The following is a 10,346-nucleotide window of genomic DNA, read 5'->3' as shown; positions in this document are numbered from 1 at the left end:
GCGCCTCCGGCACCCCCCACCCCCACCCCCAGCCATGCACAGGCAGCTCTGCTAGAGCCCCCCCTCCAGGCCATGCACAGCCGGAGCCCAAGCCATGCAGAGGGAGCGAGCGGAGCCCCCTTTACCCCTGCGCCGCCGCGTCCTTCCCCGGGCCGCTGCTGTCACTGCAATAACAATGATGGTGACCATGACGACGACGTCCCCCGAGACCCCCCTCCTCACCACAGCCTCGTGAGGCTGGGGGACACACTGGCCCCATTTCACAGATGGGAAACACTGACGACTCGCCGGAGGCCCTCCAGTAAGGGAAGGGCCAGCCCTGCCTCCTTTGGGGTCCCCTGCGGCCTGGCCCGCCACGAGGCCCCGGTCTCCCCGTGCCCTAGAGACAGGGCGTCTCCCGCAGACAGACAGCACGTGTCCCCTCTCGAGGCCCTGGCAGAGAGGAGGCCTAGAACCCTGTGGCCGCGGCTCCGGCTCTCCCCGGCACCCTCCAGGATTTGTCTCCAACAGGCCCTGCCGAGTTTGGGGTCCCGAGAGCCCCCTTCTGAACCTTTGCCGCAACCCTAACGGAGTGCCACCTCCGTGCGGCCACCAGCGTCTTAGGTGGGGTGCTCAGAGATGGACCTCGGGGGGCCACGACAGGCCGTTTCCTCTTGGGGAAACCCGAGGGGGTCCTCTGGGTCACCCCCAGATCCCCAGAGGCCTCCCCAAAGGGAACCAAGCAGGAAAGCAGGTTTGAGGGTCCCAGAAGCCCCAGCAGGATCGAGGCTCACCACACGTTCCCCCACACACGTGCACATGCTCACACGAACACTCGGCCACGCTCGCTGCACGCAGGGAAGCCATGCGGGACAGGCAGGCAGGAAGGGAGGCAGTTTAGTGGGTTAATGGCTCCGGCCAGCTCCTGGCCTCTGGGGACTCAGCGAGGGGCAGGCAGGGTGCAGGACGGGGCAGGCCCCGAGGAAGGGGGTGTGGGGGCCCCCGGCTCCACTCAGACCCCAGGAACAAGACCAACATCCCTCCCGGCACTACCTCCTGCCTTGAGCCACCCCACACTGATTCCCGGGGACGGTGAGCACCCCCTCTCGGGACGAGGCACCCCCATTTCCTCCTGCAGCGCCTCAAAGGGCTCGAGCTACGGGGTGCCTGGCATCACAGCGGCGGCCAGGGCCTTCTTAAAGGCCGGCCCTGCTGAGTAAGGCCCCCCAAGTCCCAGGAGCCCCCAGATCCCCCCCAGGCTCCCCCAGTCCCTGGTGCTCTTCCTTTCACAAGCCTTCTCGGGGAGCCTCCCCAGGCTGTGCTTGCACAGGGGGTGCTCAGAGGCCGCTGCACCCCTCCCCCCACCGCCTGGGCTGCTCTCATGTCCAGCCTGAAGTGGGCCGTGTAGGCCGGGATGAAGCGCTTCCTCCTCCCAGACGTGAGCTGCTGCGCCCAAACCCCTTCGGGGGCCTGAGTCGGCGTGGCGGGCCAGAGCCAGGGCGGCACCGCGGCAGCCTTCCCTGCCGGACTCCTTTACCAAACATTATTTTAAGTTTCCAGGCCTGTGAGGCTCCTCCAGGGCTGAGCTCCCATTTTAAAGGGGAAACTGAGGCCCAGAGAGGCCGGGGGGCCTCCAGCTAAGCCCACTGCGCTACCCTCTGCCGGAGGAGGCCTGCCTTCTGCCCGGCTTCTCCGGCTCCCCCCAATTGGAGCTGCACGGGACCCCGGGGGTGTCTGAGGCTTCCCACCCCCGCTGATGCTTGGATACAACCAGTGATGAGGACCTCACCCTCTACCAGGGAGATACTTTTCTGGCCCCCTGAGCTGCCGGGACAGACTTGGGCACCGGCTTATGTTTCTCCTGATGTGGAGATGCCTGTGTTGGGCCAAGCCCTTGGCTACAGCAGCAGGACAGGGAGGGGGAGGGAGAGCGAGAGAGCAAGAGAGAGCGAGAGCGAGAGAGAGAGAGAGAGAGCGCAAGAGAGAGCGCAAGAGAGCGAGAGAGAGAGAGAGAGAGAGAGAGAGAGAGAGAGAGAGAGAGCGAGCAAGAGCAAGCGAGCGCACGGGCACCCTGAAGAGCCCAGCTCGGGGCGGGGCAGTGAGAGGCCACGAGCCCCGGGCCTGCTGTCTCCAAGGGCAGGGAGGCGGTTAGGTGACCTGCCCAAGGCCACACGGTTAGTTGGGGAGGGCAGAGAAGGCCGGGAGGGGAGCGGAGGCGGCGGGCCGGCGGGCCGTACCACAGTCTTTCAGCGGCTCATCGGACCCGTCGCGGCAGTCTCCGCGACCGTCGCACACTTTGCTGCCGTCCACGCACTCGCCACTCTTACAGTGAAACCTGCTGGGGCTTTCGCACACGGACTCTGTCGGGTCAGACAAGAGAGCAGAGGACGTTAGGCCAGGCACGGAGTGGGCGGCCAGGGAGGCGGCTGGAGGAGCCCCGAAGGCCCGGCCCCTCCCCCCGCACCCCTCCAGGCTCCAGGAAGCCTTTTACCTCCGCAGCCCAGGACGCTCTCCTGGGGGCCTTGACTCTCTTCTTAGCGGGCTGGAATTTGCCCCAAACATCCTCCTACTTTCTGGCTTTGCCTCGCCCCCACTTCCCCATGGGATTTAGGGTGCTTAAGGGTAGGGGGAGCGGAGAAGGGGTCCCAGAACATCTGGGCTACCAGAGAGGCCTTGGGGCACCCCAAGTCTAGGCCCAGCCGGGGGGTGGTGCCTGGTACCGGCCCTCCTCTGAGCGGCTCTGGGGGAGGCCCATCGGAGCAGGGCCCCGCGTGGAGGCCTTCCTGAGGGCTCGGAGCCTCCCGGCAGGCCCTACCGAAGCAGCAGGGGGGCCCCAAGAAGCCCCAGAAGCCCAGGCTGGCCCAGACATACCCTGCAGGCAGCCGGCCTCATCGCTGCCGTCCGCGCAGTCCGGCTCCCGGTCGCAGCGCCTGGCCCTCGGCACGCAGGTCCCGTCCGCACACTGGAAGTCCTCGGCGCGGCACGCCACGGCGGCTTCAGAGAAGGGACAGGAAGATGTCGCCTGGGGAAGGGCCACCATCGCTCCGGGACCTCCTCCCGCCAGCCGGTGCCCCCCTCGGCCCCCTCCCAGCCGGATGGTGGGGCCGGCCGGTGAGCGTGCCGGACATTGGCCTCAGCAGCCTCGCTCCCCCCCCCCCGCAGCTTCTGGTCTTCCCCCAGAGGCCGAGCAGACCTCCAGGCCTCCAGCGGCCCTTTAGAGAATGAAGCGGGGCCGGGAGGCAGCCGGCGGGGACCCTCAGTGCGAGGAGCTCCGGGGGTCTGGCCAGGGCTGGCCGGGGATGGAGGGGCTGGCCCGGGGCCAACGGGCTGCTCCTGAGGCCAGCCTGGAACCCAGCACCTCCGGCCGCCTTGTGGCCCCGCCCCCCATCTCCGATGGCACACAAGGAGCCGCCTGTTTCTTAGAGGGAGCTGAGCGTCTGGCCGGGGCAGGGGACGGAGGGCCTGCGCCTCCCTCGTGCTGACCGCCAGGCGGCCCCCAGGGGTGCCCCCCGCCTGGGCACGCACCACAGCTGGCCTCGTCGGACTTGTCTTTGCAGTCGGCGTCGCCGTCGCACTTCCAGGTCAGGTGGATGCACTCGCCGCTGCCACAGGGGAACTCGCCGGGGCTGCAGGTGGCCGGAGCCGCCGTGCCCGCCTGGCGTCCGCACCGCTCCGGAGCCTCGTCCGAGCGGTCATCGCAGTCGGCCTGGCCGTCGCAGAGCCAGCGCTCGGGGATGCACGTGCTGCCGTTGCAGCGGAACTCCTGCGGCCCGCAGCCCTGCGCCGGGCAGCCCCGCTCGTCGCTGCCGTCGCCGCAGTCATCGTCGCCGTCGCACACGAAGACTGACGCGATGCACGTCCGGTTCTCGCACTGGAACTCACTGGGGGGGCACACTGGAGAGGCGGCCCCCGGACACCCCGTTAACGAGGTCCCCAACATTCCCACCTCTGCACCCCTAAAATCCTTCCCCGCATCAAGGGCCGGCTCCAGTGTCCACCCCCCCCCCCCGGGCAACAAGGGCCTCCCCTTCCTCAGAGCTCTCCACACGGGTCATGGTCAGCCCTGGCACCGCGGGCCCCTCGAGGGCGGGGTCTCCTGTACCCCCTGAGCTCACACTGACATGTGCCAGCTGACTCCCAGGGCCGGGGCTCGATCTAAGAAAACCTCCTACCAGGTATCTGAGGGACCAGAGGCGAGGTCAAAGGATCTGAGTTCAAATTCTAACCTGTTCCTTATTCCCTTCTCCCCACCCCAGCACGACTTCGGTCTCCTCCTCCACAAAATGACTCTCAGTAAGCCTCAGTTTCCCCAGCTGTAAAAGGAGGTTGTTGGACCGGCCTCAAAGGCCCCTCCAGCCCTAAACTTCCACGGCTCTGGGCCGTGTCTGGAGCTCCAGGGCCCCGTGGCCCGCTCAGCCTCCCTGCAGAGGTCTTGGGGCCCGGCTGGCACCGGCCACTCGGAGGCTGAGCTCCGGAGCCTCAGAACTCAGCAGCCCCCTGGGCCTAGGACGGCCTCCTCCGGCCTCCTCCTCCGCCTGTGAGGCCCAGCCTGAGTGCGGAGCCTCCCAGAGCCTTCCCGGACCGAACCCTCCTCCCAGGCCCCACTTTGAGCCTTCCAATCATGGCGGCCCCCAGGAGGAGGAGAGGAACCCCCTCAGCATCCCCTCAGACAAGCGGGCGAGCAAGTACTGGCGGGGGGTGGGGGGAGAGGACTGACAGACACATTCAGAGACACACAGACTCACTCACACACAGAGTCACACAGACACTCATGTAGACACATATATACAGAGACACTCACAGACATACACACATACACACACACATACAAAGACACACACAGACACATACAGACACACACACAGACATACACTCAGACACATATACACACACATGCTCACACTCACACACACAGACATACACACATACACAGACACACACATACAAAGACACTCTCACACACACACATACACTCAGACATATACACACACATACTCACACACACTCACACACACTCACACATTCACTCTCACACACTCACATACACACTCACACTCACACACACACACAGAGACATACACTCAGACATATATACATACACGCTCACACACATACTCTCACACTCACACTCACACACACACTCACACACACTCTCACACACACACACACACTCTCACACACACACACAGAGTGGGTGTACAGGGGGTTCTGCTCTACCCCAGCTCCCTCCAGGGCTCGCTGTGGGGCCCCACCTGTGGCACAGCCGGCCTCGTCGCTGCCGCTCTCGCAGTCCTTCTCCCCGTCGCAGCGCCAGGACGAGGGGATGCACTTGTGGCTGGCGGGGCCGCAGCTCAGCTTCTCGGCAGGACACACCTGTTTGGCTGCGGGGACAGAGAGGCCGGTGAGCCGGGCCGCAGCCAGGAGACCGAGGCAGGGAGAGCGGTGCCGGCCGGCCACAGACAGAGGGGGACAGAGAGGCGAGCGGCTCGAGAAGCCGCCTGGCCATTCGGTGCTACAAAGGCACAGCCAGGGCACTGGACACGCCGGGCTCTCCTCGTGCCGTCCTCCGTGCCGCAGTGGGCATCTCTAAGTGCCAGCCATGCCCTGGCCAAGCCCTTCCTCAGTTTGGGGAGCAGCCCTAATGGAAGAACCTTGTGGGCCCCCCAGGGGCAGGCCAGCCCTGGGGGCTCTGCTTGCAGACCTCCGAGAAGGGGGAGCTCACTCCCTTTTTGTGAGGCTTTCTGTCTCCAGGTCGGGGTTAGGCAATGGGGGTTAATGACTGGCCGGGTCACCTCGCAGAGAGCAGGCGGTTCCTCTGGGCCCCCTCGCGGCCCCTGAATGCCTGGCCTTGCTCGGGAGCCCGTTTCCTCCCTGGCCAGACATCTTCCTCCCGGGCAGCCTCACTTGGGACAAGCAGAGCAGGATGTGGCCCTCATGCCCATGAATGGCCCTCCGGGTGTCCGAGGGCAGCTGCCCAGCCCCACAGCGGCACAGAGAGTCTGAGGAGGACCCGAGTTCAAGTCCTGCCTCTGACCCTTCCTGGCTGTGGGATGGTGGCCAAGTCCTGTCCCAGGTAACCCTGCACACCTGCAAGCTGCAGAGCGGACGTGAGCCACACGGGGACGTGGCATCTCCTGGCTGGGATTCTCCCTATCAGGGCAATCGCACAGCCGCCAGGGGGGCCCCAGAGGGAGGGCTGGGAAGGGAGAGCAGACCAAGGCCTCCCCACTGTGCAGAAGAGCAAAGAACCTGCTCAAGGCCACACAGCACAGACTCGCCTCAGCCTCCAGGCCTCCCCTCTGGGGGCTCCAATCAGAAGGTGGGGGTGGTGGGGATGCAGGAACCTCCGGGGAGGAGACCCAGCTCCCAGGCTGTCAGGAAGGGTGCCAGAAGTTTCCTCAAGTTCTCTGGCCTCCAAGCCCCTGCGCAGCCCCTCCCCTCAGGAATGGGGTTCAGCGTGGCCCCCCCTGGAGAACCTCTCTCCCCCCACTAAGAGGCGCCAGTCTGAGTTCAGGAGCTCCCGGCTCGCAGGATCGCCTCTCTGGGCTCCCAGAGCCTCAGACTGGCAGGAGGGACTCCTTGGTGGGGACCCCCAAAAGGGGGGATCATCACATTCAATCTTTCTTGTGGTTGATGAAGCCGAAAGCCTGACGTGCAGGCCCCCCCCCTCATTCTCCCCATGACGCCCCTGCCTCAGGCACGAGGCTGACGTCTCCAGGAGGCCTCCAGGCTGAACTGGTGGTTCTTCCTTGGGGGGATCCAGGAGGACATCAGGGTGACCGCGGGTGGGGGGCTTGCTGGGGGAGGGGCCCCCTCGCCTCTGTCTCCCTCCCTCTCTCTGTGTCTCCGCTGCTAGGCAACAAGGAAACCAGCCTGGGCAGGCCTTGAAATCCCTGCCCCAGCCTCCGCCTTGGCCTCCAAAGCCGGCTGGCCCCCTCTTAGCCTCTTACCCAGACGGGGCAGAGCTGCTGCCTTTACGGGTCCAAACCCCCCCCTCATCAAACAGGAGCCCCGAAGCCCTGACACAAGTTTGCTTTAAGACTGAGGCCCGGCGAGCCAAGGCAGCCGCCAACAGAGCCCCAGGACTGAGTGCTCAGCACCGGGGCCTTCTCTCCACAGCTCGGGGGATCTTTAGTCAGTCCAGAACACAGAACATTAGAACGTAGCCCAGAAGGAGCAGAGAATAGGGTGGGTCAAATAGGAAAGAGCCTTAGAACAGGGAGTGACAAGAGGGGAGGGGCCTAGCAGAGGGAGTGTCAGGGGGGAGGGGCCTAGAACAGGGAGTTCCCAAGGGGGAAGGACCTAGAACAGGGCGTGTCAGAAGAGGAGGGGCCTAGAACAGGGAATGTCAGAGGAGGAGGGGCCTAGATCAGGGAGTGTCAGGAGGGGAGGGGCCTAGAACAGGGAATGTCAGAGGAGGAGGGACCTAGAACAGGGAGTGTCAAAAGGGGAGGGGCCTAGAACAGGGAGTGTCAGAGGGGGAGGGGCCTAGATCAGGGAGTTCCCAAGGGGGAAGGACCTAGAACAGGGAGTGTCAGAGGGGGAGGGGCCTAGCAGAGGGAGTGTCAGAGGGGGAGGGGCCTAGATCAGGGAGTGCCTGAGGGGGAGGGGTCTTAGAACACAGAAGGTCAAGCAGGGAAGAGCCCTTGGAAAGGAACATGTAGGAGCTCGGAAGGTCCTTCTAGAGAATTCCTTAATCAAGAGGGCTTTTAGCTTCAGGGTCAGGGCTGACTTAGCACAATGAGAGGAAACTGAGGCCCAAAGGGAAGGTACAATGGGAATGACATCACCAAGAACTCTGGCCTCCCCGGCCAAGGCCTCTGCCCCTGTGGGAGCCTCATCCCATCCTAAGTGCTCATTCCTGGTGTCTGTCCCCCACGACCCCCCCCAGCACTCACTGCAGGTGGTCTCAGACTCGTCGGAACCGTCAGGGCACTCCTCTTCCCCATCACACTTCCAGCGCTCCGGGATGCAGTGCCCGTTGTCGCAGGTGAAGTCGCTGTCTGAGCAGGTCTTCTTGGCTGCAGAGAGGAAGAAGAGGGTGAGCAGGAGCGGCTGACCCAGGCGGGGGGCACAGAAATGGCACCAAGAGTCTCCTCAGCCCTAGCATGGCAGGAAGCAGGCCCCGAACTCTAGACCCCTCTGATTCAGGGACTTCTCGGGCATCGTGCCCAGCTCTTGGGTAATCTAGTCCTCCCAATGGAACTTTCCAAGAGAACCTTTCATGGAAACCAACCCTGCGTGGGGGGGGAAGGGGGGTTGGGGGTGGTATTAGAGCCAAGGCCCTGAGCTGGGCAGGGGGAGGGCGGGGGAGAGACAGGAGAGCTGCCTCTTTTGGGGATTCGGCTACCAGTTGCTTTAAACCAGAATTTGAGACAACAGAAGAAATAGCAGACAAAACTCCTCCAGCACTTTCCTCCGGTAGCTTTGGGAGACGGGTGATCTACTACTATCATCCCCATTGCTTGGATGAGAAAACCGAGGCACAGAGACAAGACATGCCCGGGTAGTCAGCGGGTCATTGGAGGCTTCAGAACCACCCGGGTCTCTGCCTCCAAGTCTAGCACCCTCCAGGGGTCCAAGGCCAAGCCCGGTCCCCCCAAATGCCTCACTCCCCATCCCAAATGGACACGGCCTGAGGGGCTGGACCTTCGGGGAGGGGGCCAGAGCCGGGATTGGAACCCAAGTTTCCAATGGCAGCCCCGCCGCCCCCTGGGAAGAGGCAGGCTTTGCCGGGCCCCCTGTAAATCACTCCCTCTGCCCCCTTTCCTCAGGGGTTGGGCCTGGGACGCGAGGCTCAGCGCCTTCGGACGCACAATCGAAACCTTGTTCTCCTCCCCGTCCCCCTCCTCAGCAACCGGCCCGAGTTCCTGAGACACTCCGGGAAGGCATCTCTATACAAATGGCCTGGCCGGGAAGGGTCCCTTCAGGAGCACCTGACGGGTCCATGCTGGGGCTTTGTCTGCCTCCACACACTGGGCCACTGTGTGCCGGGCCGCTCGGTGTCAGCGGCGGACTCCCAGGGCGGGGGGAGAGACCCGGGAAGCCACTCGGGGGGAAGGACCCCTCCTCACCGGGGCCAGAACCGGGAACCCGCCGCCCTGCCCCCACCGGCTGTCATCCAAAATGGAGGCCGCTGGGGGCGCCTGGAAGATCAGTCTTCCCCCAATCAAGCCATTCCCAAGAGCCCCGGGGTTTATTTGCATGCGATTTGCATACATTTCTATGCAGTGCATCCCGGACTTGAACAATGATTTAAGGACCCTGATTGAGAGGCGGCCCAGGGTGACCTTGGGTAAATGACTCCCCGCGTGAGGGCGGCTGCGCTTCTCACGGCTCCCCTCGAAGTCTAGGCACTGGGATCCGGGCGGGGCAAGATAAGGGGCAGCCCTTGCCCTGCCACGAGCTCTAACCACAGACAGGGTCAGGAGGGAAGAGAGGGAGAGGCATAGAGGCTTGGGGTGTCAGAGGGGGCGGGGCTTTAGGACAGGGAGTGTCAGAAGGGGGAGGGGCCTTAGGACAGGGAGTGCTAGAAGGGGGAGGGGCCTTAGGACAGGGAGTGTCAGAAGGGGGAGGGGCTTTAGGACTGGCAGTGCCCGGGCTTTTGGTGAGGGCATCCCCCAGGCAGAGAGAAAAGGCCCTTTGCTTCCTTTCCAGAGCCCAGCCCCAGGGACTATGTCTGTCCTATGGGAAGGTGCAGGGCTGCCTCCAACCATAAGGGGCAGATTCCTTTTTATTTTCTGTGTTTCAGAAGAGGAGAACTGGGGCAGAGCCCCCCACCCTAGGACAAGAACCGCCTCCCTACCATCCCTAAAGGCAAGGCTTCCAGCTTGAACAGCACCACTGACAGAGAGCTCTGTGCCAAGAGGAGAAAGAAGTGAGACTTATGATGGGTCCTGAGAAAGCAGAACTCCAGGCCAGGCTCATGTTTAGAGTCACAAGGCCCTGGTCCCTCAGTTTCCTTGTTTGTAAAATAAATTCCTAGCGTTGTTATGAGGCTTAAATGGGCCTCAAATGAGGTTATGCAATGTGAGGCAAACATTAAAACAGAAAGAGAAATATCAAATGTTATTCCTTTTACTACTACTTACCCCACAATACACCAAGCAGTATTAAGGGCCTGCTGTGTACAGCTGCCCCTAAACTGGTTGGAGAGGGAGATGTCCAATTTGGGAATAATACCCACACTCAGTCAGCTACAAAACCCTACCTTACCCATTAGGAGGTTGGGGGAAAAGAGGGAAGTGGGGTTTCCAGGTGGACAAAAGGAGGGCAAATTGAGATGGTGGTGGTAAAAAAGAAAACATCTTTGAACAGGAGAAGGCTAAAAGAAGAGAGGGAGAATGGTAAACAGGGGGAAATAAGTT

At 63.0% G+C, this 10,346-nt stretch overlaps 1 protein-coding gene across 1 annotated transcript in view; it reads right to left on the bottom strand.

The window, feature by feature from the left end:
* LRP8 (LDL receptor related protein 8) overlaps positions 1–9,215 on the bottom strand; it is a 28,624-nt gene extending 19,409 nt beyond the window's left edge. The window contains exons 1-6 of the mRNA XM_044674803.1: positions 9,054–9,215; positions 7,878–8,034; positions 5,232–5,360; positions 3,505–3,873; positions 2,851–2,973; positions 2,217–2,339 (exon numbers count right to left, since the gene is read on the bottom strand). Coding sequence (XP_044530738.1) covers positions 2,217–2,339; positions 2,851–2,973; positions 3,505–3,873; positions 5,232–5,360; positions 7,878–8,034; positions 9,054–9,215 — 1,063 coding nt within the window. The remainder of the gene's footprint in view (positions 1–2,216; positions 2,340–2,850; positions 2,974–3,504; positions 3,874–5,231; positions 5,361–7,877; positions 8,035–9,053) is intronic.
* Between the last annotated feature and the right edge of the window lie 1,131 nt (positions 9,216–10,346).

The sequence above is a fragment of the Gracilinanus agilis genome, chromosome 4, assembly GCF_016433145.1.
Source record: "Gracilinanus agilis isolate LMUSP501 chromosome 4, AgileGrace, whole genome shotgun sequence".
Lineage (NCBI taxonomy): Eukaryota > Metazoa > Chordata > Mammalia > Didelphimorphia > Didelphidae > Gracilinanus > Gracilinanus agilis.
Note: the sequence above shows the minus strand (reverse complement) of the source record. Positions and strands in the feature narration are given on the sequence as shown.